Raw genomic sequence first — 27577 nt, forward strand, 5'->3', positions numbered from 1 at the left:
CGAGTCCGTGATGCCTTCATGGCCGCAGGGGGAAAAATCGGTAAATTCCCACTGTTTTGCTAACAATGGTGCATCCACTAACCATGACTTTATTTATATTTATATTTATCCCATTTTAAAGACAACATTTTTAAATTAATCTTGCATCCATGTATCATTTTGCTGTCCTCAAAGCGCCATGAAATTAGATTTTTGCTTTTTACAAAAAAATAATAATTCAACAATCTGTTGAGATAAATGCAGATTAGCTATAATTAAATTAAAACTTCTTTTATAATTTAATATCGTCTACAATAGCTCAATACTGCCACCTAGTGCTTCAAAACTCTTTGGCGACCTAACTATAAAATGATCAGATAACTTCGTTTCAGAAAATTCATAAACCTTGGATTCTGTCCAACCTCCAACGGTGTGGCACGTTAAGGAATAACAGTAAAGCAGAAAAATAATTTCACTCTTTAAGGTTCCTTTTTGTTTCGTGTTATAGCTGAAAATTTGAAAATGATATTCCACTTGAATTAAAATTGGGAATTTCACATTTGTACATTCAGAGTGGCTCATTCATTTTGATTCCATCTCAAGAAACATGAGTTGATCTGACTGAGAGCCATCAGCTGATGGTAGAGTTGTTCCTAAACGCAACTAAATAAATAATAATAAATCACAGTAATCATTATCGTTGAAATTGAATGTTTACTTCACTTTGGTAACTATGTTTTAATAACCACCTAAATGAAAGCAGGAGGGATTCTTCAATAGTGGATGTTCTTCCGGATTCCTTAAGATCTCTATAGTGCACCTCTGGTAAAGCTTCCCACAGTCGTCTATACGGTGCCCTTACATTATTCCCCTCGCTCCTGACTTAGTTGCATGAATCAGATTATCAGAGTTCTTGGCTTGTGTGGAAATGCATGCAGTTTGACTGGTTACGGACCATTTGGCAGCAGAACCATGCCACCAGGACCACTACCGCCATCTTGGTTCAGTGTACACAAAATAGACAAGCATATTTTCCATTGGCCGCCTTCCCTCTCCTCCGGCCTTGGAGAGAGAAGATTGTATTCCTCCTACAAATGTTATGGTAACAGATTGTGTAGGTCCGCCATACCTTATATACAAAATGACAATCAGTAGATTTAATTAACACAACATGAAATGATCTTTAATGTTACACCAAGAAAAAACTAGCTTCTAAAAGCATATGAACAAAGTCTGTCTTATTTCCCAGGAACAGATGTTCAGAATTTGAACAGGTGTGTTTTAATCATCCAATTAAGTTTCACAAAATGATCAAAAATACAGACAAACGACCTGCAAAATAATGACACGGAAATAAGTGGCCCGCCATCACCCAGCAGCTGTTGTCTATCATTTGATGACGTTCAAAAATCTGGAGGTGGTGAACCAAGTTTTTAAACGCCACTAGAGGGCACTACATTTTAAATATGCACAATGCAAACAGGAATCTGAATCTGGTGTATTTAGAGTAAAACAAACCCCAGCAGGGGCAAACAGTCTCACAACTGCATTAAGATAATAATGCAGAGGTACCACTGCATGGAGTCGAACAACACAGTGCTGAAGTATCTCTAATTGAATTATTGTGCTCCTAATGGTTGGACACCATGAGTCACTGGGAGAGTCCTTAAAATATTCACTATTTGCTGCACACATTTTGCAACACTAAAGACAAAAACAGAGGTTTGAATGTGAGTCTGGGGCATCCGGGAATGTAAACAGCTCTATGAGACACAGCAACACATGCTGATTGCTGCCCTGAATGTTAACAATCTGGAGTTCTCTGACACTCGGGAGGAGGTGGGACTCCAACAAACACCAATAGATCTTCTCTTTCTGGCTCTCTCTCCTTCTGGCTTTTCTTTCTGCACGGAAAATCACACAGTTGTTGCATTAGCAGGGAATTATTTAAGTCGTGGAGGAGGAAAAGGATGTAAAAGCAGATGGCAATTTCGGCGTCTCCACTAGCTGAAACCATAACTTGGGAAAGAGCAGGAAAAAGGGCTGAGCTAGTGGCTCCAGAGCTTCACAGCTCACAGATGGGAGCGATCGGAGACAGTGAGACTCTATCCTCATTTGTTCAAAGTAAATCAGGATTAAAACATTCCAGGGATAATAGCGTATACGCCCCCACCCTTCAGCCCGTGCTCACTTTCTCCTCCTCAACGTGCGTTCGAGCTTCACTTTTGGAACTTTTATCTGTGTTTATCTCACACATTCCTCAGTGACAGGCTTCAAGAAAAAACCTTAAAATAGCAAGAGGGGAACCGCTAGAGGTCAAGAGATCACGGGTGTGCACAAGAGGGAAATACCTGATGAAGCGGCTGAAAAGCTTTCAAAGGCAAAGATAACTGGAGTGGTTGTGTAAGGACAGCAGGAGTTACCCTGGTATGTGCTTTTTCACAACCAAAGCAAGCGCATTCTAATGTCTATATAAAAGTAATTAACGCGGGGGAGGGGGGGGTGGTTTATGGAAAACAGGTGTGGAGACAGCAGCACACATTTGCTCCCGCTCATTGTCACGCGATGCCGTATTCAGGCATGTCAAACTCAGTCCTCGAGGGCCACGATCCAGCCGGGTTTTCCATCCCACTGAATGCCTTTTCAATCTGGTAGGACAGAAAACCCGGCTTGATCGTGGCCCTCGAGGACTGAGTTTGACATGTGTGCATATTGTTATGCCTCCCCAAAACAAAACTGGGGTGGTACAAATGTTTTCTAATTGTCCTGGGCCGTACTTCGTCCTTATTGCAGGACAATGTGGCGCTGACTTCCTCCTCTTTTCTAACCTCAGATCCAGTTCTGGAAAAGAATGATTTCTGGCCACAAACATCAGCCTACTTCCGTTTTTAATTGGGTTTCACTTCAAAGAGAAGTTCTAGATAAACCACACAATGAAAATGAAAGACATCAGCTCCACCTTGTCCTGGTGATTAGGACGAAGGACGGCCCAGGGCCTCCTGCATCATGAAACCAACCTTCCTGTCAGCCATTGCTGCCATTATACGTGTCAAATCACACACTTGTGCAACCAGTTGTGCAAGTTATTTTGCTTATTGTCATCACGTGAATATTAATTTGAAACGTAAGTTAAGGTTTTTAAGTCAGAGTTTTAAAATAAGGATGTTTCCGACTAACACGGTTTTGCTCTGTTATGTCATTAGATTGTTACAATAGTGACGGGTAATTTAACAGAACTGAGGCGGCTCAAAACTGAAATGACAATACTGCAATTTTTAGTTACTTGTTTATCAGGTGGACTCACTGAATGAATACATTTTTTTCCTTGTACAGTTTTTTTATTTAATTTGAAAAAGCAATCAGCGCATCGTTATACTCCTCATGTTTACAAGGAAGAGCAGCAGGCTGAGGGAACGACCTATCTGCAATTAAAACCGAGCTGCCTCGACTAATCAAAAGATGATGAGATAATCATCCTACTTATGGTGCATAAATGGATCAGCGTAGGATGATGAATATAGGAGAGGGCCAGAGCACATTCCAGTGGAGTCACTTACCCTCAAAGAAGTGTGTAACTGTCAGGATTTTGTCATTTTCAGGGGGAAGAAATGGGTAGATTAGGTTAAAATGTATATTAAAGTTAGTTTAGCACTGCCAGACCAAAAGAGGGCAAATAAAGTTTGATTCTGGTGAAAAAGAAACCAGAACTTTGCTTCTTCCACTTGAGTTTTTTCAGCTAGAGCTCCATCGGTAGTTTTTCTTATACAACAGCTTTAAACCACACCCCTGCAGATTAAAAGGGTGTGGGTTGGGACCCCACCATCCACTGCACCCAGACTTTGGCCAGGAGACGAACTCTCTCATTCACTTGGATTCTAACCCAGAGGAACAATGGAAGGTCAGAACCGTGCTGTGGCTCCCACCTACTTAGGATGGTCCATCTTTAACACTCTGTGCTGCTGCCTGCCGCTGGGGATCGCCGCTATCGTCTACTCCTGCAGGGTAGGTGCTATTTCATCTTTTTTTTTTTTCATCTTTCACCTCTACAACACTTGGCAATACACTCCAGCACGCTCATTTGGACATTTGCCCTCTTTTAAGGTTCAAAATGCCAACGCGGTTGGAGACAGCACGGTAGCCACGGATGCTTCAAGGACGGCCAAGATGCTAAACATCATCGCGCTGGTGTGTGGGATCATTTTGCTGATCATCTTCATTGCCCTCAAAGCCACACAGCAGTAAGCGCGCCTGCGATGAGAAGTTCTGGAATTTCAACCAAACTCCTGCAACAACACCCTCCCCCTCCCCAACTGCCGGGACCATTAAATAGAAACAGACACCCGTGTTTTTTGCATGCATGTGTGTAATAAACACAGAGGTTCTGCACCTCTTATGCAAGCAGCCAGATTCCCGGGATCCCTTTGTAATGCATTTATGGTTGGTACTTAGCCAAATTTGTTTTTTTTTAATCTATAGTTAAATGTGTATTTTCATCGCTTTGATTTGTAAAAATTTTTTTTTTTTTTAAATGATAAAAACTACAAAATGGATTTCTGGAAGGTGATTAGAATAAAGAGACGGACAAATTATTTTTACTTGTTTTAAAAGCCAGCAACTGAAAAAAAATGTCGGGAAAAGAGCTGTAAATTGAAGCTGCACCGAATCATTTTCTGTTAAAAAGGACAAGTTTTGACTCAAGTGACTGCTGGAATCAACGTTTCAAGACACTCGGCTGTCTTGCTTGACATGAAGTTGTGAACTTAATAAAGTCAAATATGTCAAAACATGCTGAAAGTTCAGAGTTTTTGTAGATCCGCTTGGGTGAGCTTTATTTACACATTCTCTATCACTATACAGTAGATAAGGTTTCCAGCAGGGTTTTGGGTATTTGTACCAGTATAATTCCAGGAATTCCAGGAAACACCTATATGGACCTCTTTTATAAGGAGCCATGAAAGTATTTACCCAATCTGGTCCCCGCCTTCTTCTGCCCCTCCGGAGCGCCTCTGTCTCAAAAATCTTCCATGGATGAAAAACATTGATGCTTCACTGCCCTTCCTCCAGAGTTCTTCAACATCCTGTCTTCGTAATCACAAACCAGAGACATGCAAGCCGCCTCTTACAGCCAAAAGCTTGCACAAGAGGAAAATTCAATAACGACAAATCACGCAACAATGGGAAGCTGAGATGACCTGTTGGAGCCGAAAAGTCAGAGAGGAAATACTTTTGTTTCTCACGTGTTGTGGCAGTGGTCCTTGCCCAAGCTTGTATGGCCGAGAGTCACCATGAGCCACTGGTGGACCTCCCTGTAAGTCCCCAGCAGAGGCCTTTAGGTCCCATGCATAAACCAACGTCCCTATGAGAGGTGCAACTGTCCAGGCCCACCCGGACCAAAACCCCGAGACATTCCTGCATGACCTTGCATATGAACAGATGTTACATTACAAGGGCAGCCCCGCTTCCTCCAGCAGTGACTGATTAATGCACGCTGGGTGTGTGTACCTTGAAGAAAAGCCTCTGGAATGCAGGGCTGGAGTCAGAGGTCAGGTCTTTGACCTGGACGTGGGAGAGACAGTGAAGCAGCAGCAGGGTGAAGCCACCGACCGACCGGAGCCTCTGGCGACGGACAAAAAGTGTCTCCTCCGCCTCCTGTCGACAGAGCCACAACCAGCGGGGGTCACTGACACGCTCTGGGAAAGTTACACCCCCCAACTGTTTCCATGTGTGCAGGCATGTAAATGCCTGCACACATGGAAACACAAGAAGGTTTCAGAGCAAAAAAATGATCATGATCATAAGTTGGGGAATGTTTTTCTTTAAAATGAATAAGCAAAATCAGTTTTTTTTAACATGCACACCCATCTATTTGAAGCTCATCTCTACAAACTGGACTTTCTCTTTTCTTTGAGATAGGCGTTGGATCGTGTAAGCAGTGGAAATTGACCCACCGTCCTCCCCAGACGCCAAATTTACTACTCTCTACACACAGGAAACGCTGCGCTGCAGTCCTCAGAGCACTTTTGGTCTGTCTGGCACTCACTGACAGAGAGGGTTGAACAGATTCTTTTGTTTGCTCAGGTCAGGAGTGGGGGTGGGGAGGCGTGCAGTAACATAAAAGCCCCACAGTGGTCCGAGTGTTTACTGGCTTTCCCCCTCCTCCAAAAGATGCGGTTGGAAAAAGATGTTGTTGTGTGTGCGCTGTTGTTTCCTGGAGTTAAAACAGAACTAAAACCACAGAAGTGAAGCTGCTTTGCAGACCAACAACTGCACGCATCTGGCTTGCACTGTCCCATTCTTCTACCCTGACATGATTTTCCTCTTTCGAGAGCCTAAAATTGCTCAAAGGCAGTGGTAGCAGTAAAGCAGTGGTAGAATGTTGATGATATTGATAAGCTACAAAGAACTCGTCCAAAGTCTTTGGCCGGATTGTCTTTATATGTGAACACAGGGCAGTGCTCAATTATGCAGCTTTAGCTGTCATCCAACAGTCTGACCACGGTCTGATCTGGGCTGGATGTGACCACACACCCACAAGACAAAGGTCAAAGTGAAAGGCAATAAATCTACTGGTTATCATGATGCAGACAGGATATGTGTCAATCTCAGTTACTTTAGACCAGAGATTGTAAATCTAAATGAGCTACTTACCCCATACAGAACCAAACCCATTTATCCTTAAAAGAAAATTATGGGGTTTCTATTATAGAACAAACATAGAACATTTTACTATTGTTATTCGTTTAAAATATCTCACAATTGTCTGCATTGTTACATATACACTAGACTGGGTTTTAGTGCTAAATAGATTCATTATGTCAAAATAAGGATACAATTTCTCCTGCAAATTTGCCTTATTTTATTAGCTTGGTATTATTTTAATCTGGAAATATGATCAGAATAAGTTAAATGTAACAGAGGACATGTTAAGTGGAGTTTTTAATGGGTTTAAATAGGGAAGTCTTTTTGGGTGCAGGTAATACCACCATTTCAGAGGAATCGGATCATGTTTCAGTCACATGATCATCACCAGATCAGCACACCAGAAGGTTTGGTTTATGTGTATCCAAATTAAGATTTCAGCGGGCAAAACATCTTCAAGGAAAAAACAGTCCAATTGACTAAATCAAGCATCAAGCTAGACAAGGTCATGTCTAGGCTGGTTAAGGTGTTGAGTTCTAAATAGACTGGTTATGGTGGGACAGAGGAGCAGAACAAACTGGTTACAACACAACAGAGAGGACAAATGGACAGCTCATACTAGGACACAGATGTTATCACAATGGTACAGAAATCAAGAGAAATCCACTGGCTTTAATGGGATAGAAAAGCTAAATAGAATGATTCGAATGGAAATGGGGCCACAGAGGTTAAACAGACGGATATGATGGAACAGCGAGATTAAATAAATTATCAAATGAGCCAAACTGTAACTTTTGAAGGAAGATTTGAGGGAAGAAAAACCGTGGATTGAACAGAAAAGGAAGGAAACATTACCTGATAAAAAAAGGAATTCCTGAAAGCATTACTGACGTAGTTGTTTTTTGGGAGGCTCGCTGCAATCTGAAGTGAAACGACTGGAGTCTGTTGAATACAAGGAAATAACTGTTGTTATTATTAGGACACAACTTAAATGATTGCACACAATCGGTTTTCTCTGAAGAATTCCTGATAGGTCAAAGGAAAACTGCCACAAAGTATGCATTGGCACCGACCAAGTTGAGATCGCTCATGGTGGTAATCAGGGAACGGCCATGCTCGTAGACGAGTAACTCCTGGGAGTGAAGGACCGATGGATCCAAAGGAATCAGCTCTCCCTCACATTCCCACTGAGCATCAAGCACATCTATGAATCTGCTGCTTCGACCTGGATAAGTAGGATAAGTAGGCCCTTATTTTCACGGATCAACAAAATGTTGGGCAATAGTGATTTTCTACATGCTGTTGATGTCAGCTTCCCTCCTCCAAGGAGCGCTGTCCCGCCGCCTTCCAGCTGCAGCTGCAGCTCTTTCAACGTCTGGAACAAAGGAGACAGGTCCAGCAGCTTGCTCCACTCCTCCTCTAAAAAACAGTGGAAGGGGGACAAAACGCTGAACATATGACACAGGCCTCCTGTTATGTTATGAAACCCGAGAATATATAAGATGTTACCTGAAATGTCTGGGATGGACAAATGGGAATGCTGTGCTGAATCCTTTGTGGGCGGGACCTCGACTTGAAAAGAAAAGTTTGAACTATGGTGAAGGAAAATACACTTTAGAGTATAAACATCTAAATTTTCTCAAGCACAGGTGATTCTTGGGTTCATGGACTAATAACAAACTTATTATCACCATGATTCCTAATTCATGGGGGTACTCCTGAGAAGTTGCCACCATGCTGCACACATGCAAATGCCTTTGAAAGTAATTAAAGTAAAGTTTCCCATCAGTTATTGAGTGTTCAGCCACATGTGCGTCCATTAAATAATGAGGGGACTCGTGTATCGCTGCTAGCTGGATCTCCCTGTAGGCAGAGGGGAGGTTAGACGCCCCCAGAATGCAAAGCGCCCCTTTATGCAGCATGTTTTCAACTGCACTGAAGTGTGTTTGGCAGGAGATAGATGTTTTTAGTGAAAAATTAAAGTCGAAACATGCAGTCAAACCAATATTTCACTATAGTACTTATTTTAAAAAACACACAGAATGTAAAAAATGGTTTGTTTGAGAGGAGACACTTGCTAAAGATCATCACTGGTGCCAAGTAAGGATGATAAATAGATGTTCCCCAAACACACACACACACACACACACACACTCAAAAAACAAGCAAACATAAATCCAAATGAATGAACCAAAATGGAGATTTTTTTGTCATTCAATAACACCCAGACAGACAGGAAACAAGTCAGTTGTAAATGATTTCCTTGAATATGTTGCATAATAAATAAATATTTTTATGTTGTATCTACAAAAAAAATTCAAACAAGATCCCACACTACAGGTTAATTTGCAGTTTGAGAAATAGGAAGAAGAAAAAACTCAAAGGAGAAGTTGTGGTTTCCTGTACGTTACTTTGCAAGGCAGTTTCTCAGACAGGTGTAGCAATCGACAGGAAACTTTGATTCTTTCAAAAAGCGTGTATTTTGAAACTTCAAAATTCTCCTAACAGGGATTTTCTAGAATTGCATAATCTACCAATTGTGTGTATGAGCTCCGCGTGAACTAGGACTTATTTGTTTTTGCTCCTACCCTGGGAACGAGCGCCAGAGGATGTGGTGCATGTGTCTGCTGGGGCCGAGCTCGCGTCCTGTGTTTGAGATGCTGGCTCTCCCGGTGACTGGGGGGAGATTCCTGCAGTAAAAACCACCTCTGGTTTAATTATGTGGAGGAAAACTTCTGCTCGAGCAATGCATAGAACACACATCGCAGCGTTTCTATGTGCACGTTATTAGCTCATACCTTTCACTGCGGGTACTGAAGCTGTCCAGACCCTGGAGTTTGTCTCCAGGTCACATGCCTGCTTTGTTGACAAACCTAAAGCAAGGCAAAGTCTCATTTTAATCCAATCAATTAGAAATGAGAGACAATCAGTCGTGAGATTGGTGTGCAGCCGCTAATCTGAGTTCCAATGATTTCACCTAAAAAATTAATTATCTGGACCGTACAGAAGGTGTAAATGTGTCAACACGCTGCTCTACATTCTGTTTCCTGCCACAGACAGGAAAAAGTGTGACGTCATTTCAAAGGTTGCACTTCAGAAAGATTTCAAAAACCACGTCGATGCAACAGAAATATCAGAAGTCCCAAGGCAATGAATTACACAGTGAAGGAGTTTCTGGTGCTTCTCCAGAATAACACATACCGGTTATCTATAGAGCAGAATTGTGGAGGAACCAGTAGCTCCTCTATCTATGATGATTCGCTACCTGAGGCCGTCTGGTTGCCAGGGTTGGGGGAGAAGCTGGCAGGCACTTTGTCTTCCAGGAGCTGGTTGAGCCTTTCCAGCAGAGGCAAAGCAATCTGCTGGAGTGAGCCCATGACCTCCACACTGTGTCTGCGCACACAGGGCTGGAGTAACCCGTACTCTCTGTAGCAAAAGTTCCCCCGCAGCACTGCCTGGACAAAGAACAAGGACCCTCAGAACCATAGAACAAAGGGGGATTGCACCAATTACATGTGTTCTGCTCTGGTTTAAAGGCACCAACTCAGTACTTTGTTAAAATTGCATAATGGAGCCATTGACCTCCTCTGGTTGGTGGTGGGATATGTAATGAGCGGTGTTTGTGTTTGTCAGTGTGCTATAACCAGAGCGGTGTGGGTGCAGAGCTGGGAAAATTGTCTGACACAGCGCAGCACATTGAGCGTAGCCTCCAAGTCTACTCGTCTGGAACGGGACCGTTCCCACAACTCTTTCTGTCTCATCTCTCTATCCTAGAGTACAAATAAAGACAGGAATTGGTAGGGAGAAGGCACAATTTACAGGCAAATTTTTAGATGGCAACATTATGGAGTGTATATCACTGTATAGCGCTGGATAAAAGTCACTTTATGGTCTTATTGGAGAGCTCTATAGCAGGGTGGATTATATCCATCTTGACAGTGGCTTGAAACGGAAGTGAGCATGTGTCTTTGGTGTGTCATTCACCAAAAATGAAAGACAATAAAGCCATTATTCAGACCGCAGCTTGGAGTGTTGTTGGCCAGTCGTCGCCTTGCATGATCCATTTTTCTTGTTCTTGCTGCGGCTGCTCCACAGACACATCTAACTTGTCGAGGCTTGACAACAGTGCAGAATTCCAGGAACACTGCTGATGCCACTCCTCCTCATCGCCTGCACAAAGAACTATGATGCAACATTGCACATTGAATTTATAATAACAACTTCACGGTGGACAGGGCGTCTCTCCCAGGTTATGAGAGTATTGCCCTCTAATGCCCCTCCATCTTGCCTGCCAGCCAATTTACCCAGCATGAGGACGCGCAGCACAGGAGGAGGCAAAACGAGAGCCAAGCGGCTGCGCCCAGTTGCTCTTCTCTGGGCCTCAGTCTGAGCCAGATCCTGCTGCTCCAGGGCCGCTTCCCTCAGCTGCCTTCCTGACCACTGCAAGGCCAGAGAAGATACTAAAGTTTGGAATATGCAGAACAAAGGCAATTTTCAAAGGCCACATGCAAATGGAGCAAAGGACAAGGGCACAATGCATAAATATTGAAGGACAGTAAAAATGGGCTCGCTTGTGGTTCATGCAGTCATCCATTCATCAAGTACCTGATAAGGGTTTGATTCTGTAACTCTGAAGAGACTTTGGGCTACAGCAGAGTCCAGATCAGAGAGGAAATCATCCTCGCGCTTTCTTTGCTGCTGCCAGTAAGTGTTCCGTGCACACGCCTCCCTCTGGAGTGCATCCACCTGGCAAATAAACAAACATTGTCTTATGAGAAGTTCCCTGTCAGTAGTTTAAGTGTTGTCTTAACTCTCCCACATGAACACTCTCAGGTTGGTCCGACACGGCTTGCCAGTAGGACACTGTGACGGGTATGACTGTTCGTCTGGCTGCATCCAGTCGGGCTCCAACCACTCTGGCTAGCGCTCCTGTCACTGGGTCGATTGTTTGAGAGCCGTAGCGAATGGCTACTAATCCTACAACATGAATCACAATGTGTCAGTAGCAAACCTTGTGTATGAAGTAAATCCCTATCGAAGGAAAATGTCTCATTTCACCTTTTCCACTGGGGTCCTCCATGGTCCCTGCTAAAGGTATCCCAGTCCCAAATAAGTCAGTCTGAAACCCCAGCACAGGCACACTAAGACCAGATCCCACAGGATCCGGATACTCCATCCCCAGGAGAGCTGGAACAGGCATGCCAGAATCTGGGAGAGGCATTTCTCCTGATTTGATGTCAGGAAACGAAATTAGAGGCACTTAGCTGTTTTTTTCCCATTAGCGTGTCCAAAAAACACAGAAGGTAATGGAGAACTATCCATGTGCTGCTGTGCGTGTTATCGTAGTGCCATGTAACAGCAGAACCAGAAGAAGTTGGAGTGGCTGAGCTGAGTGTTAGGAGGTTGGATAAGTAGCAGCTGAGAGCAGCTGCACTCCAGCTCCTGCGTTAACTTTTGCACACCATATTGTACTTTTATGCTATAAAGCACAGTGCATCAATGATCCAGTACTGAGGACATCTAAAATAACTACATTGTTTTGTATTAGTGGTTTAGCTTTCCTAATAATCCTGTCGTCCTGGTAATAACTGAGAGTCTGTAGGAAGAACGCGGTCTGAGACGATTATAAAGCGCATTTGCGCGCCAACAGTGGACGCGTTGTTTGCATGTGTGACACAGACTCCACCATGTGGTGAGAATTGGGTACTGAAGGTCGCTCATAAGTGGATTAAGGGAATGTTACGTGTATTTATAACTAAATACATTGGATATAAATGTGCTCTTTTCATACACCAAATTCATCAAAACATTCATACACCCTGCTATGTTCATATATGCTAGTAGATGTGACTGGGATGTGTTTGTGGTTTTATCTGACAAATACAGTAAGTGACATCTAAATTATATCATACTTTTTAGGCTGTTGTGTTATCAATAGACATATGTCTCACTTTCTGCACATAATACAATAAATAAAATATGCTAAGTTATAGCGCAGAGCTTGGGGGAATTGAGGCAGCGCACGCAAATATGTTATAATGAGGAAGCAAGATGAGACAAAGCAGTCTTTCAACAGAGGCTGAAGGCAGCTCATAAAAGAAGAAAGAGGCCAATGCAGGGAGACAAAGTTTCATTATGACCCGGGACAAATCCATTTATCCGCTCAATGGCATTTCCTTACCCAGAATCCCTCCATCCTGCTGGAGACAAATAGCCCAGTCCAGCAGAAGCTCTAGCCGGGCCTGCAGTTGCAGCTGACAGTTCAGGCTCCTTCCCCAGGCCTCCCGGAGATCTTCGGCCGCAGCAACAAGTTCGTTTTCTCCACTGTTTCCTCCCTCAGTGCCTGGATGCTGTTGTGATGTTTGTTGTGATTCCCATCGAATGGTTTGTGACTTCAGGAGTGCCTGTATTTTGAACATGGATGCCAGAACCTGTTGAAAGAATACAACAGGTTCATATCGTAAGAGGTTGCATTTAAGGACAAAAAACTAATCTGAAATTCGAGTCGTTTTTTTTGTCCTTAAACGCAACAGCAGAATTTCTCCTTATATATCGCACTGCACCTTGCTTTCCAGGAGAGCTTGGTATCCACCTGCATTGGGAATCATCTGTCCTGCTCTCATGCTAGCACCTCCAATTCTCACCATCCTCCCACTCAGAGGCTCAATGAAAGACTCGGCCAGCATAACGCCTCCAACCGGCACCAAAGCACCTGCAAGATGGACACAAACACTCTGAGAGCATCTCACTTGCACCGCAGCATAGGTATAAAATCCTCCTGCTGTGCTAACCTGTGACTGGATCTAGACTGACTCCAACAGTCAGCACAAATTTGCCCGTCCTAGAGTCCAGCATCGGGAAACCGATTTGGATTGGTTGTGGCAAACTGGTGATAGGACAGATGTGCAATCCCCCCAGTGGGTACACGAGGCCCGTCTGTGGGTGGATGGTTACGGCTAGAATAGGCACCGGGACGCCAGTGTCAGGGTCCAGCATGGGAACCCCCAGCTGCAGCCTCTGACCCGGCCTGAGGCCTCTGAGTCGAGTGTCGGACAGTGGCTGAGCTGAGTGTTGGGAGGTTGGATAAGGAATGAAAGGAATGAGGGGAATGTCCCACTTCCTGTTGTCTCCTAAATAGAAAATATAAATCACATACTCTAGAGTGGCATATAGATATTAGACAAGAAGCACAGCTGTGTGCTGTCAAACTGAAGCTGTTAAATGTATCTAAAGGTTGCACAGCTTCTGCTCGTGTTACCTGTACACAAGCCTCTTGTGAGCACCAAAGCAGAGCTTGTAGGGTCATAAGCAACACTGCCAGCAATGGGCATAACTCTGCCAGTGTGTGGGTGGAGGAAGAAATCAGGCGGCACTGTCATGGTGTGTCCACTGCTCAGTAGCATGCGGCTGTGAGCTTTTGGTCTGATGAGGCCTGTCACCGGATCGCGGTGAACAGCTCGACAGGCTCGCAGGGACCCATCAGGATCTTGAATGACATGAAAAGAGAAGTGACACAGGGCCTAAGTTTGATTCACTGTGTCATATTTGTGGGGAAAATGTCCTAAATCGACTAAAATACACATTTCATAAGGTGCGCATTAAATAATGATATACCCCTTTTCAGCAACAGGGGGCGGTATTTCTTCAACTTTCAAAGAAGCAAAAAAAAAAATACTATATGAACTAACTCACCAAAGAAGTGGTTTTTGGTTAAGACAGTTCCAGTGTCTGGACAGAGCAGCTTGGCTCCTACACCCTCACCCAGAAACTCCCAGGCCCCCTGACGCTGACACTCTGCTGAGATCTGCTCTCCCATCTCATTCACCATAGATGTCAGCTTCTGGCTCCAACTGAAGGGCCAAGATGATGGACAGCAAATATAGGAATCATACCCATCTGCTGGGGATATTGCACCATTTTTAAAATAAAAAAATGGAAGCGTTACATGTGTTGGTGCTGTCTACACGACGCTTTGTCACTGTGATATTCCTTGGCCTCTAGTCTTATGGATTCTGTGAGGTGGGCCATAAAAACACTGTGGACCCTCTGTTGGATACATTGTTCTCTTCTCAGAACCTGGAAAATCCAGCATAAACCTGTATAAATAACCAATCAATGGCCTTTAAAATACTTTGCTTCTTATAAGAGTGGGGGAAAAAAGTGACCTCCAACTGCCTGTCGAGCAGTAATTTCAGTTGTGATCCCAAATCTTTTCGGCGCACTGCCTCCTTCTCTACCTCCATCCTTATCCTCCTATCACCCTCCCCTAGTGTCCCCTGCATAACTAGGAAGGGGTAGAGTTGCTGCAGCTTCCCAAGCGCACCCTTGTAGAGCTCCCGCACCTGGAGATACACATGTGCAAACACAACAGGGAGGTGACACAAAGCATCTTCAAAAAGCTGTAATTGGATAACACGTTTGAACCCCGCCCAAATGCAACACCGGTGACACATGCACGCATATGGGGTGACAGGTGGGTGCGAGCTGTACCATCTCCTCTTACGTCTTCGTCGTCGCCACAGTCCTGAGGGCTTTAAGGACAGCTTCAGAAAACAACAGCCTCTTTCGTACAGAGTGAAAGGAAATGTGATGGTAAAAACAGGAAAGCAGATGTAGTAATAAATTTGGCGCTTCCCAACAAGATGTGAAAAGACAAGAAGCCATAATGTAAAGAAAACATGCATTTTTTTGAAAAGGCATCACAGGTGCAACCGGAGTTGCTCTGTATTTGGGGTGTTTTTGTCTGGTTTTATTCTGGGCAGTGTTACTGACAGCTGTAGCCATCTAGTGGGTGTTGTTGACTTTACATCAACGGTGGCAACAATGGAAACTTCTGTGTTGCCATTGTTTTTCTTTTGCAATGAAAAAATTAAATTGAACTATAGACCTCGGCAGTGAGCCGTCCCAGCTGCACGGTGACGGACTGGCTCTGTTGGAGCAGGAGGCTGTAAAATGTGCTGCTGCTAAAAGCCTCCAGATCCACCTGGTGTTCATAATCCCAGAACTCATCCAGGGTGTCTGAACTGACTGGAAGAGAGAGACGGAGACAAAGAGAGCAAAATGCAAATTAAAAACAGATGCATTTTAGCTCAAGGATGACTTTTGATTGCCACCATAATATCCTGCCAGAGGAAAATCAATGAGCTTCAAACATGTTGGCTGCATAAATAGGCCTCTATCCACTCTGATGTCTACTTCTGGGGACATGTGAAGTGCATTCATATTCAAAGTTTTTTTAAAGACATAGAAATATTATTAGATGTTAAACTCAGACAGGATCAGACAGTCGGCGCAACGTGACAGGAGCAGGTGTTGACCAGGGTTCCACGTTCAATGGGATCCACTTCTGGTTCACGATTTGATCCAAAGTGGGCTCGGCCAGTGAATGGCTCATTGACGGATTGTGCTGGTTCTATAATGGATTCCAGAATGTAGTGGGTTGATACTCACCAATTTCAGGTTCAATGGTTTCCCAACAGAACATGAAACTGGAGAAAGGTCAGTATGTATGAATCTTTAGTCTGATCATTGTATGTATATAATATAGAAAATATAGCCTGCGTAAACCTCACCACCACCAGATACTGCCCCTGGAGGCATTATTTCACAACCTGTGACATTTGAACTGCCGTCACTTTTGCTGTTCTTCGGTGCACGAGATACCAGGTTTACAGAAAGAGTCCTTTCAACGCTAATAGGTTCGGTGGGCGTGACACCCAGGAGCCAGTATTACATTTGGATTTGAGTGTTTGTCAGGTGCCCTCACTGACTCCCAGAGGATTTTGCTGAAATACAAGTTATGTAATATACTGACCTTTATGCCAGCCAATCACTGAGCAGAGCGGTGTGTGTGTGTGTGTGTGTGTGTGTGTGTGTGTGTGTGTGTGTGTGTGTGTGTGTGTGTGCGTGTAAGGGTTGGTGCGTTGCATCGTATACCTGGTTGATTGGAGTCCTCTGTCATTCTAGCCAGCTGATTTCTGTGCATCCTCTTCAGTGAAGTCAACCTTGATCCTTTTGATGAGAAGTCCTCCATGTGGAAGGCCGACTGCAGGAGGCGGTACCGCACTCGGATTGGCTTCTTTTCGGGCCATCCGTACTCAGTAAACAGAATCTACACACGCAAGAGGTTGATTAAATGTCAAACCCATGCTTGATTAGTGCGGTTTTGCCTTTTCATCCACTAACCAGGACCGAAACACATGTGCAGAGGATGAAGGCGGCTCCAAACAGCAGTCCTCCAGTCACCAGCCAGTCCGGCCTCAACAGCAGGTTGCTTCTCTTTTTGATTCCCAACCTGGTCATGTGACGAGGGACAGGGGGAAAGAATGGCCCTGGTTCAAAGCATCGGCCTCCTGCAGGCATCACCCTCACGTACTAGGTGAAAAGAAAACGTGAGACACTGAGACAGATGATGGTGTGTGTTCTGTAATAAATTTGACATCGTCATCACCACCCGAGGGACATGTGTTTGGATTGTAATTGTGATTGAACTTGATTAGCGTTGAAAGATGGCGCAGGGCTTGAAAATACGTCAGATTTATTTACCATGTGTCTGTGTGGATGACTGCTCAGTTTAAACACGTAAACTCCAGGCTGGGTCAGAACTACTGAGAAAAACCTGGGAGGAGTCCAGGACAGGCTCAGCTGTTCCTCCAGCTTTCTGAACGCTCCCCAGTCAAAGTCGCTGTTTGTGTTGTACAAGTTGTCTCTGAGGCAAACGGAGTAACGGTCAAAGACGAGCAGAGATAAGCGCCAGTTTATGACGGTAGAGATACACCTGGCAGGTGACTTACAGATCATACAGAGGGTAGTGGCGCGTGTCAACAGTGAAGAGGATGACATCACTCAGATGGAAACAGGCCGCGGGGTTTAAAATTCCAGTCACGCTCATTTTCCTCTCTTTTTCCTTGTTTTTCTCCTGATCAACCCACCTGTAGTCTATTCCTTGGCTGACATTGTCAATGTCAGCAATCTCCAACAAGTCACCCGAATAAACATCTGAAAACCACCACAGCGTCATCATGAGTGAACGGTATCCACTATATAGAAACCATTTGTTTGTTTCTGAGGTGGTTCTAATAAATAAACAACAAATAAAACACTTCTACATCAGTCTAAAAGACTTGCAGGTGTTCTGTTGCGACACACCTGAGCTCCAGGCATGCGGCTGCACGGTGACTGAGAGCATTTCCCGAAGCACTTCCTGGGTGCCGTCGAGGAGGCCAAAGAACCCTGCCCCTGCAATAAAACACCGAAGGAAGACGCCAGCGGGGATCAGACATGCGCAGCACATCAACTCAGCTGGTGTGAACGCACGTCTGCACCTGTTGTCTGAACAATATAGACCAGATGTGAGGAGCTGATTTGGGTGCCGCACAGGAGGCTTCCCCGTGAGTCCCATTGTTGAAAGACTGTCTTCAACAGGCTGCCTGAGATAGGTGACACCTGCACACGCACATAATGCCATTACTCATCCTGAACAGTTCATATTTACCTCTCACTTCCGTCTGAACGTTTAGTGTAACATGGTCGATCTATTCATCACAGCGAGATGATTCAATGGACTCACAAGATGTGCATGTATAAATAGCACAAGACAGGTGAACACAATGCCCTTTTGTTCCCGTCTCACCCGGTTATTGTGGACCAGCTCAGTTACTCCGCCAGTTCTACACTGGAGCTCGACTTCTGCCGCCGGTCTTCTCCTGCACGAGCCGTCACACGGACTTCTTCCTGGAGGCTGTCTACAAACGCACAGGCCCAGCTCTCCGTCATAGCCCTGGTAGTCGTCTGCAGACTGACACACCTGCATACAAATAAAACCAAATTCAATTTAACTGTGCTTGCGTGCGTCACTTCTCCATCAACCCTCTCTCCCTGTCAGCTCTGGTTCGGTGTGGAACTGGGTGAAAGGTGACACAGACTGCTGTGGAGGTCAGTGACAAATCTATAGGCTGCAGGTCACGGTTCTGACAGTACCTATTGTCATGTTCATCTAAACTAACTACTGCAGTCAGGCCTATCAGTGTCTTTATTCATGCATGATCTGAACAGATGCATCTCCTTTTGATATGTAAATGATATGGATCCTGGTTACCTTTGCTCTACTTTGGTGCTGGCATCCGTGTGTGTGTGTGCATGTGTGTGTGTGTGTCATGTGATTGTACAAGGTCTAACCTGCTCCCTACAGTGGAGTAACCACTGATATCTGTCCAAACAGTCTCCATACTGTGTACGTGTTTTTCCGTCTCGGCAGACATCGTACACCTTATGTACACACACGTCTCCATTGTTGGTAGGTTGGTAACCCGTAGTGCAGCGGCACTGACCATCCATAGCCTGCAGGAGGAAGAGAAGCACTTTCAGAGAGAAATTCTCTTCAGATTCTGACTGGATTCTTTTATTTAGGTGGTCAAAAGTCTTCTCAAGCCAATGAGAAAAAGTCAAAAGCGGATCCTCCAGTGAGGGAAAGTTTTCTGATGAGCAACAGATTGCTCAGGTTAAAGTCAAAGATGAAAACAGCGAGAATCTAATCTTGTATTATTGGGAGTGGAAATCTTGAAGAGAACTTGAGAAATAGACAGAGCAGATTAAGCTGTCACCTGGAATTGCTGCCCCTGTCCGGGGCAGACGCAAGAATCCTGACCCGACAATGGCTGTTGAGCCACTGGGCCACAGAGCAGGGGAGAAAGCAGACCTGGTCTGGGACAGTAGTGGTGGGGAGGACATTTGACACAGTTGTCTGTGGACTCCGCACCAGCAGTCGGGCCATACGTCCCTTTAGGACAGGGGACTGGAGTGACACTACCCAGGGGACAGTAGAAACCTGGTAAAATAGATGCATGTATGATTGCTGATTTTCCCCAATAAATTATGCATTTTAAATTGTTGATTCTCAATATTAGACATACTCCGCCAGGAATATATTTAATAGAGTAATAATCAATTATTTATGTTCTTCTGCAAGCAAGAAGAATGATAAATACAGTGAGAACTGAAAAGGAAAATGAATGCAATAGATAATAGCTTTAACTTTAATGGTGAATGTTTTGCTGTAAAAGATCAATGTTTAGAGCTCAGCCTACCTGGGATGCAGGGGGGCCTTTCCTGGAAGCTGCCTTCGTGAACCAGAGTAACAAACAGAGCGATAAGCCTCAACACACACCTGAACCGTCTGCACCTGGACCTCCTTAACATGGGCAGCATTTCCAGTTGCCGAAGTCCACGAAAATGGTTCTAAAATAACCTTTTCCCCCCCTGAAATGTCAATTTGGTCAGAACAGAAGAACAAACCTCTTACGTCTCAGGTTCAGCAGCCACTACCTGATCAGTTTGTAAAAAGTTTACTTGGAATAACTTTCCCTGGCCCGCTGAATGATTTATGAGGCCTGGGAGGTAAAGTGACAGTGACAACGGAGAGGTAGAGACCTGTGGGGAAACCAGAGAGTTGATCTGCCTGGTTCCACCAGATCATGTTGCAGCATTTGTTCTTCACAACCCTCCAGTAAAACTGATTAATGACTTGGCCGCCAGCGTTGTGTAAGCACGGCTTTGCTTTAGGGGAACTTGAGCACGAACGCCATCGTCATCACTGTCATCATCACCCAACCAGAGCAAAATCCCAAAACCAGGCTTCCCACAATCACATGAAACCCCAGAAATGAGCATCAAAAGGCTCAAATTGAAGTGAAAATACATTTTTGATTTTCTCATTATTATGTGTAATGATGATAGACGCAGAATTTAGAATTTAGTCATTTTCTGCTTCAGTCTTCAATTATTGTCTCAATCCCAAAAAATTGGATTAGTACTAAACTGATTTTAATTTTTAATCCTTACAGAAGCAACACGCAAGGGTGCACAAATGTTGTAGGCTTATTAGGCCAATAAAAAAAATTGTGAAAAACCTAATCTTGCTGTCTTTCTAATTTTTTTTAACCAATCCGTCATTGACATTTTAAAATGCTACTTATGATTATTAGTGTCTGCATAAGAAAAACACAAACCATATTTTCATGTGGAATTTGCTGATTATGAAATGTATAAATACATTTATTGTGGCTATGACATGATGGCAATGTTACCTCTCTGACGGTGCACTTCTTGCCCTAATCTGCAGAGCATTAGCATGTACCAAGCTAACCATTAGCCAACAGATATGATTGATAGTAAGATAAGTCCTAGTCAGTATGCTGTTATTGTATTAAAGTCAGTGTTGGACTTTGGAAAATTCAAGTAACCTACATATTTCATTACGCAGGATATGGACTATGATCCCACAGTGACATCTCAGAGTTTAAATAAATGAACGGGGTTCACCTTTCACCCACATAGTCACAAGAGCACAATTCATCCACGTTGGATTGATGAAAGTGCAAGTTCACCATTTGGAGGCATTGGGTAACGTCGGTGGTGAAATGGAGCTGCAAGCGTCACAGCATCGCAACTGATGGGCGCCACATGTGACCATGTTGATTTGTGCGCTGGAAAAAACAACACACACATACGCACACAGTTTATCATTATCAAGTGTGTTTAATGAGGCTGTCTTGCTGTAGCAAGCCACACAAACATTGCTCAAATAAACTTTCGGTCATAACAAGACTTGTGGAACTGAAGATTCATATAATGTCATTCAGGTTCCTGGAAAAACAAACATAAACTTGTGGAACCTCATTAAGAGAGGAGAACGTAGCAGCAGCTCTGCTGCATTTCTGTTAAATGACTCTTTGTCTCAGATTATGATGTTCACACTGTGTCATGTACCTTCCTTGAACAAGCGTCACACCAGAACACAGGCAGAAATTATGAATGCGTGCATGTACGCGTGCGCCTGTGAATGTTGTATTCCGTCATCTTCATTGACCTTCCACGTGTTTACTGTTGACACAGGCAGAGTTTGTGCCGCCACTGATAACAGGGTCCTTTATAAGTGTGCTGGGAGCAGAAGTCCTGATGCAGACCTCTGAACATCAGGTAAAGACCAGATATTGATTCCCTCGTGTTGTCGAGGGTTCTGACTGATAATCAGGGTTTCTCTATTTATCTTTAATGTGAGCTTCTCTTTATTGCCTATTGTTGAACAGAAAAATGAACACACCTTTAGCAGTCGTGATCTTCACCCTGTCATTCATGACAATCTCAGGTATATTAACTCTATATTCATATATAATGCTAGTTATATGCGATCTATTTCCTTTTCTCATGTTTGTCTCCACGCCTGTTTAGCTTATCCACTTCAGCGTAAAAGCAGAGAGGCAGACTGGACCAACTCACAGGCCAACCGAGCTGATGACAAGACTGAATTAACAAAGAATGTGGAGTAAGTTGATTAAACTGCATCGCAAATGGGTTTTGCTCAGTGAAATATTGAAAAAGAGATACATTATAAATGGATTTCCCCTCCCTCTTTAGAAAAATCTACAAGAGCCACATCGATAGCAGCGACCTGTACAACCAGGAAGATTCTAATAAAAATCCAATTGCAGAAGAAATGCAGCGCAAACTTAACATGGAGTCAGAGCGTCTGCGTGTTCGTCTGCGCCAAGAGCTGGCGGAGCTGCGGGAGAGGCTGTCCCAGTCTCCCGCCCACCTCGGCCAGGCCACGGCCAGCATGAGGGAGCGTCTGGCTCCCCTTGCCCAGGAACTCCAGCGCTCCCTCAGCAGCAACACTCAGGATCTGTGCAGTCAGCTGAACCTCTATCTGCAGAGCCTGGAGGGGCCGCAGGCCCAGACGGAGGCGGCGCCGCCGCTCTACTGGGAAGCTTTCGAGTGGATGAGCCAAACTCTGGAGCGCAGCCGCTCCAAGGTGGCCCAGGTCATCAGCGACTTCCACACAAAATCCATAGAGGAGCTCCAACATCTGAAAGAGATCAGCAGCAGTGAGAAGGATGGAGCTGAGTCAGAGCTCTGGCGGGAAATGAGCTCCAGGTTGGAACAGGAAGTGAGCTCCCTCAAAGCGGAGGCCCGCGACAGGGTGGAAGCTCTGAAAGCAAAGCTTGCCGCTGCGCTGCAAACTGAGCGGCCCCAAAAGGCTGAACTGATAGCCAACGTGGAGCAATTCTGTCAGAGTTCAGTCCTGCAGGACCAGGCTTTTCAGGCCCGGCTGGAGAGGCTGTTTCAGGGGATCTGGGACTCATCCAACCCCTCACTTTCTTCATCGGGGGGCTCTTTGACTGAGGACTTCACAGTCCAACTCTCTGATCTGATCCACGACATCCTACACTCAGTGTAGTGAAGCCAACATAAAACACTTTTCTAGTAAAGTAAGAAGCCTGTAAATATGTGTGACTGTATTAATTGTTCCATTTTCTATGTCAGTATAACTGAGAGAGAGAGAGAGAGAGAGAGACGGAGAGAGAGAGAGAGAGAGAGAGAGAGAGTGTGTGTGTGTGTTATGTAAAAAGATGTTGCAATAACAGATATCTGACTCCAAACTTTATTTATATTCTGCTCAATACAAAAGCAGGTCAATCATATCAAAATTCTGTACAAGATGGCAAAAACTATGTTAATAATGTGAAACATCTTTGACTGCACTTGTTGTTCTTCTTTGCTAAAATGCTGTTCAGCTTTTTTTCATCTCATTTCCTTCTGTCAATAAATGCAACACATTAGCGAGAAAAGGTTAGGAAATATTCCCCTGCGTATTTTTGGAGATATAATAAAAACACACATTGTAAGATTTTATATTCTCACAATAAACATTAAAAGGAAACATGAGGCAGAGGCCCTTTGGCTCCCGTGTCAGTTGAAAGCACGAGGGACGCCGCCCGCCCAATAAAACTTCTTCAGCACAAACCAGCCACCCAGGACCAATAAGACGGCCGCAGCCGAACCAAAGACCACACCCACCGCCACGCCAGTGACATTCACCTCGTCTTCCGACGCCACATCCTCACCTGATTAGTGGGAGGATTGCCACGGTTACATGTAATAATAAACCAACGTCAGTGAATTACTTGGATCAATACTCACTGTAGGGGGCTGCAAGCGGCTTTTCTGAGGGAGGGAGCGAGACAGAGTCAGCAAAAAGGCTTCAGTCATTCGGTGGGTTTGTTGATTTGTTGGGTCTAACCTTCGTTGGCCATGTAAAGAGGTCCAAGTGAGAGAGTGGCAGAATCTGTACTTTGTCTCCCAAAAGGAGTCAGAGCTCTTCTCCTCCTGTTTCCGCAGGCCTGAAAAGACAAAGCTGCTGAATTGATATTCAGATCATCTGATGGGTCTCGCCTTTCATTTCCCGTAATCTCCCAGATGACATCATGGCCAAAGACGAGCCTCTTTTTTAAACTCACAGAGAGCAGCTCCTGGCATTTGTTGGGCTCGCACAGCCTCAGTATGCAGTGCATGTAGATGCTGGACTTAGGCTGGTCGCGGTGCTGAATGAAGCGGAAGGCCTCAAAGTCAAAGCGTGCGACCGTGGAGAGGCCGTTGCTGGTCACGGATGTGCGTTGCTCCACTGAACATCTGTTGGACATTGGTTGGTTAATGCGTCTAAAGAGGCGACATCACTCGCTGCATGCTTCCGTACCCAGTGAAGAAGTTGTGCTGCTCTGTCTGCGACATGTTGTATGCAGTGGGTGTAGCAAAGCAGTGATCCAACAAGATGTAGAAACTGCACACAGGGCAGAGTTGTTAATTACCACATTTGTTTTAAGATTAAATTACAACAACCAGAAAAAATTTGCCTTACTTTCCGGTCAGATTGACAGCTTTCACCTCCACATAGACCCTACTTCGCAGTTCCAGGCCCGATGACGGTACCACTAACTGATAACTGTAGTTGGTGTCCTGAATAATCCGGGACATAAAATGTGTTTTCTTTATTTCCTGTCTCAAAAGAGCCCAATTATCGACCAAAACTCACATTGAAAACAGCCATTTTCAGCGTGTCGATAAAGGTGCCGTTACTGTCGCTGGTGGCTACAGAAACTGATGAGCTGAAGAGGGAAGAAACAGTTACATTTGCACGACAGATCCATCAAAATTCTCTTTTTCAAAATTCTGAGAGACACTCACGCCACAATCTGAGTGTTATTGATCAGATACTCCAGCGGGTATCGGCAGGAGAAGTGGTAGTGGAGGTCCGTAGAGTAGCTGATGATTCCCTGGTCGGACCTGGGCGTGTCGATGTACCCGGTGATGATGACCGACTGGATAGTCAAGAAGCTGCTGAAAGGCCCGGCGGGGTCAGGCGCTTCATCCACAATCTGAATGCAAGAATAAATACAAAAATACAGATGTTTGTAACACTTGTTTGTCTTTGCTGTTGTGGTGTTTTGGTGTTTCACCTTGACCTTCTCTGACCTGCAGCGACTGGCGGCAGGAGTTGTCCTGGCTGTGGTTGACAGGAAGCTGGTAGCGGACCACCGGCGGGTCCACGCTGATGTCAACAGAGCCCAGGCATTCAGAGATGTTATGGTTGCTATTCAGAGCCAGGTCGGAGGCGTTGAAACCGGCCCACTTGGCACTGCACAGGTTCACCTCCAGGGTGATCACAGTGGTGCCACAGTCCACAGTTAGGTCCGAGTTGTCTAAGAAACACAAAGACGAAAACGGAAACTTTGAAATTCTATGGACTTGTTCATTGCAGTGGGCTGGTTGGTTGCACATACCTGGGATTCTGTCATACTCAGAAGAACAGTTATAAACGCACTGGGCTGGCTGTAGTAATATGACCAGTAGAGGGAGACAAAGGTAAAGGTCCATGTTTTCTGGGGTGCAGACAGACGTTCAAGCCCTGCATAAATAAGGAGGAAAAAAATCGGAATTCCAGAGTTAACCAGTGAAGCTACAAACGGAGAAGGGTCTTACCTTAAGGAGTGCCTGAGTGGGTGCCACGGAGGTTCTCCCAGAACGTGGCTTTTATAGAGTTTGGCCACCTCGAGATACCCAAAACCACACAGGTGTGACTCTCAAACCCGCCCCTGGATTAGCGTCGACTCAAGACACATGCACCCACATGCACCCATGCATGTTTGGCGTGTTTTTGTCAGATGGGCTTAAGTGGTTCGATTTAATATCGAAAAATCTAATGCAAACTAATTCAAAACAATCTTTAACACAGCAGATGGGATTTTTGATTTCTATTCAATCAAAAATTATTAGCGAAGATTTGAGGTGAATTTAACACTAATCTACTGTCTGGTTGTGTACTTTTGTCCTGGGTTTGGATGAGGCATCTGTAAAATGTCCAGTCCATAAAATCAAACTAATGTTGTGAATCTTTGCCTTTTGCAGGTTTGATCTGTTGTAAATAGAGTAACGCGATCATCCACCCAACCTGCAGAAAACTTCCCCTCTATTGTCTGCATAGAGTCACACTGCAGGTGAAGTTGCTGAAGGCCACAGCCGTCAATGCTCAACTGAGAAGACCCAATTGTTCACCAGAAGCGGGCCTGAAAAGGATCGGTGCTGTTCTTATCATAGTGCCCATGGTGAGAGCTGGCATTTGTCACACGATCTGCACACAATGAGTCACGATCTCACCTGAGTCACCCTGAAAAAAGATGGCAAAATTAGAGGTTTGAGGAGACATGCTGTATTTGACAAGCACACACTTTAAGACAGATAATCACTGCAGTAGTGTCCCTTTGGCGTGGGAATATTGCACATCTCATAACATCCCACTGTTATCTTCTAATGTTCAATAATTCAATTTACTCCTGTTTTATTGGTAAGAGGATTTTGCTTGACATAGTGTCATTCAATTGTGAAGGATGCATACGAAACATTTCTTCTCATCATTATTATACTATATGTTTTTATGAAGTTTAGAATAGAGTGTTTTTTTTGCCATCATTGGGTCACAAACATGATTTGTTTCATGCACAGATTTCCATATGACATCCCATAGTTTTGTAAAATCACAGGGAGCAGGTAACCCTACCTGCAATTCTAAGTTGTAATTCATTTCTACCTGTCGTAGCAGGTCTGAATTAATTTTAAAATGTTATTACAATACATTTATTGCTGCCCAAACAGAGACACAGAATAAAGTTTTGAGCTGATTAACTTTTAAATACCACGTTAGTTTTACTATATGTGTTATTAGCATTATTTGCCTTAAATATAGACAATATTGCAACTACCATTAATGAATCATAATGTCTCTTGTGGCATTAGTAGACCAAAACATTATGATGTGATGGAGGGTTCTAGAATAATCAGTCAACAGGAGAAATACACCAGCAGGGAGAAACTGGGAAGCCCATTTGTCCTCATCCTCATCCAGCTTCTGAAGATGTCAAACAACGGACTTTTTGCAGCGACTTGTAGCTGCAGGATCCAATCGTTCAGGCTGATGTCAGGTCTGATAATATGATGACCGTGGACCACAGATACGGGGGCACAGAGCTCTGTATAATTCACCTGACCGGAGCTGTAGAAATGTGGTCTCTGGGTCCAGATAGGATCCAACCAAATCTGGAGGCTTTGCAGCATCCTTTCCTCGATGACAGCATCCCAGCAGGTTTACTGTTCATCATCAGATGGAAAAACAATGGGAGTGAGATGTGTGAGGTCAGTCTGCAGACATCCTGGAACCAACCTCAGAGAGCCTTCCCACAACTGTAGCTTGAGATGAGAGCGGTCACCATCACAGCCCTCTTCCATCCACACACTCAGGAAGCCACTGGGACGATGGTTTGCAGTCCTGGGAGCAGCCAAGAGCCCAAGAGAACATCCTTCCAAACATCTCAGGTGAAAGACCTGAAGATAACAACGGTGGCGTAGAAACAGTTTTGAGAAAGACCACATTTTGAAAATGTGTTGGACATCACACATTTCACACATCTCACATCTCACATCAGCGGTCGGGGGCCTTCGTCAAATCAACACAGTCTGCAATCAGCGAGGAAGACTTGAGTCAACCAGCCAGGGAGCAGGTGATGGAAGAGGCCTCCTGGCGTTTGGAGCCGAACATGAAACATATCTGAGAATTTGATGTTTTCACTGTCGT

General features: G+C 44.5%; 4 protein-coding genes across 11 annotated transcripts; 2 read left to right on the forward strand and 2 right to left on the reverse strand.

The window, feature by feature from the left end:
* Window positions 1-1135: 1135 nt before the first annotated feature.
* On the reverse strand, window positions 1136-19846 carry LOC101076355 (uncharacterized). 8 transcript variants are annotated; one of them, XR_003889939.1, is made up of 35 exons: window positions 19704-19844; window positions 19221-19444; window positions 18796-18957; window positions 18251-18424; window positions 17943-18063; window positions 17767-17856; window positions 17412-17616; window positions 17164-17326; window positions 16804-16992; window positions 16555-16729; window positions 15506-15645; window positions 14784-14960; window positions 14564-14694; window positions 14311-14468; window positions 13877-14104; window positions 13410-13748; window positions 13182-13330; window positions 12800-13049; window positions 11677-11844; window positions 11438-11595; window positions 11224-11364; window positions 10923-11058; window positions 10637-10788; window positions 10263-10388; window positions 9884-10073; window positions 9417-9491; window positions 9207-9308; window positions 8128-8190; window positions 7915-8037; window positions 7692-7843; window positions 7474-7560; window positions 5482-5628; window positions 5217-5397; window positions 4945-5057; window positions 1136-1883 (listed from the first exon to the last, which is right to left on the reverse strand). XR_003889939.1 is itself a non-coding variant. In XM_029843431.1 (34 exons), the coding sequence occupies exons 1-33, from the start codon at window positions 19822-19824 to the stop codon at window positions 5260-5262; spliced, it is 5154 nt and encodes a 1717-aa protein (XP_029699291.1). In that variant the 5' UTR covers window positions 19825-19844; the 3' UTR covers window positions 1136-1883; window positions 5217-5259. The 8 variants fall into 8 exon arrangements, 3 of the variants coding, with proteins under 3 accessions (XP_029699291.1, XP_029699290.1, XP_029699292.1); XR_003889938.1 differs by having other exon boundaries at window positions 4945-5397; XM_029843431.1 differs by lacking the exon at window positions 4945-5057.
* LOC101074053 (synapse differentiation-inducing gene protein 1-like) lies at window positions 3788-4765 on the forward strand. Its single transcript, XM_003968367.3, has 2 exons — window positions 3788-3981; window positions 4081-4765. The coding sequence occupies exons 1-2, from the start codon at window positions 3871-3873 to the stop codon at window positions 4219-4221; spliced, it is 252 nt and encodes an 83-aa protein (XP_003968416.1). The 5' UTR covers window positions 3788-3870; the 3' UTR covers window positions 4222-4765.
* A 1678-nt stretch (window positions 19847-21524) lies between the features above and the next one.
* On the forward strand, window positions 21525-23238 carry LOC101076129 (apolipoprotein A-IV). Its single transcript, XM_003968453.3, has 4 exons — window positions 21525-21594; window positions 21705-21763; window positions 21847-21940; window positions 22033-23238. The coding sequence occupies exons 2-4, from the start codon at window positions 21709-21711 to the stop codon at window positions 22850-22852; spliced, it is 969 nt and encodes a 322-aa protein (XP_003968502.3). The 5' UTR covers window positions 21525-21594; window positions 21705-21708; the 3' UTR covers window positions 22853-23238.
* LOC115251393 (zona pellucida-like domain-containing protein 1) lies at window positions 22939-27520 on the reverse strand. The gene is made up of 14 exons (XM_029843438.1): window positions 27424-27520; window positions 27167-27327; window positions 26989-27093; window positions 25432-26116; window positions 25233-25357; window positions 24925-25151; window positions 24637-24827; window positions 24485-24557; window positions 24311-24408; window positions 24149-24232; window positions 23913-24084; window positions 23696-23795; window positions 23596-23619; window positions 22939-23519 (listed from the first exon to the last, which is right to left on the reverse strand). Exons 5-14 carry the CDS (start codon window positions 25324-25326, stop codon window positions 23365-23367), a joined length of 1218 nt encoding a protein of 405 aa, XP_029699298.1. The 5' UTR covers window positions 25327-25357; window positions 25432-26116; window positions 26989-27093; window positions 27167-27327; window positions 27424-27520; the 3' UTR covers window positions 22939-23364.
* Window positions 27521-27577: the final 57 nt, after the last annotated feature.

The sequence above is a fragment of the Takifugu rubripes genome, chromosome 11 (genome assembly GCF_901000725.2).
Source record: "Takifugu rubripes chromosome 11, fTakRub1.2, whole genome shotgun sequence".
Classification (NCBI taxonomy): Eukaryota; Metazoa; Chordata; class Actinopteri; order Tetraodontiformes; family Tetraodontidae; genus Takifugu; species Takifugu rubripes.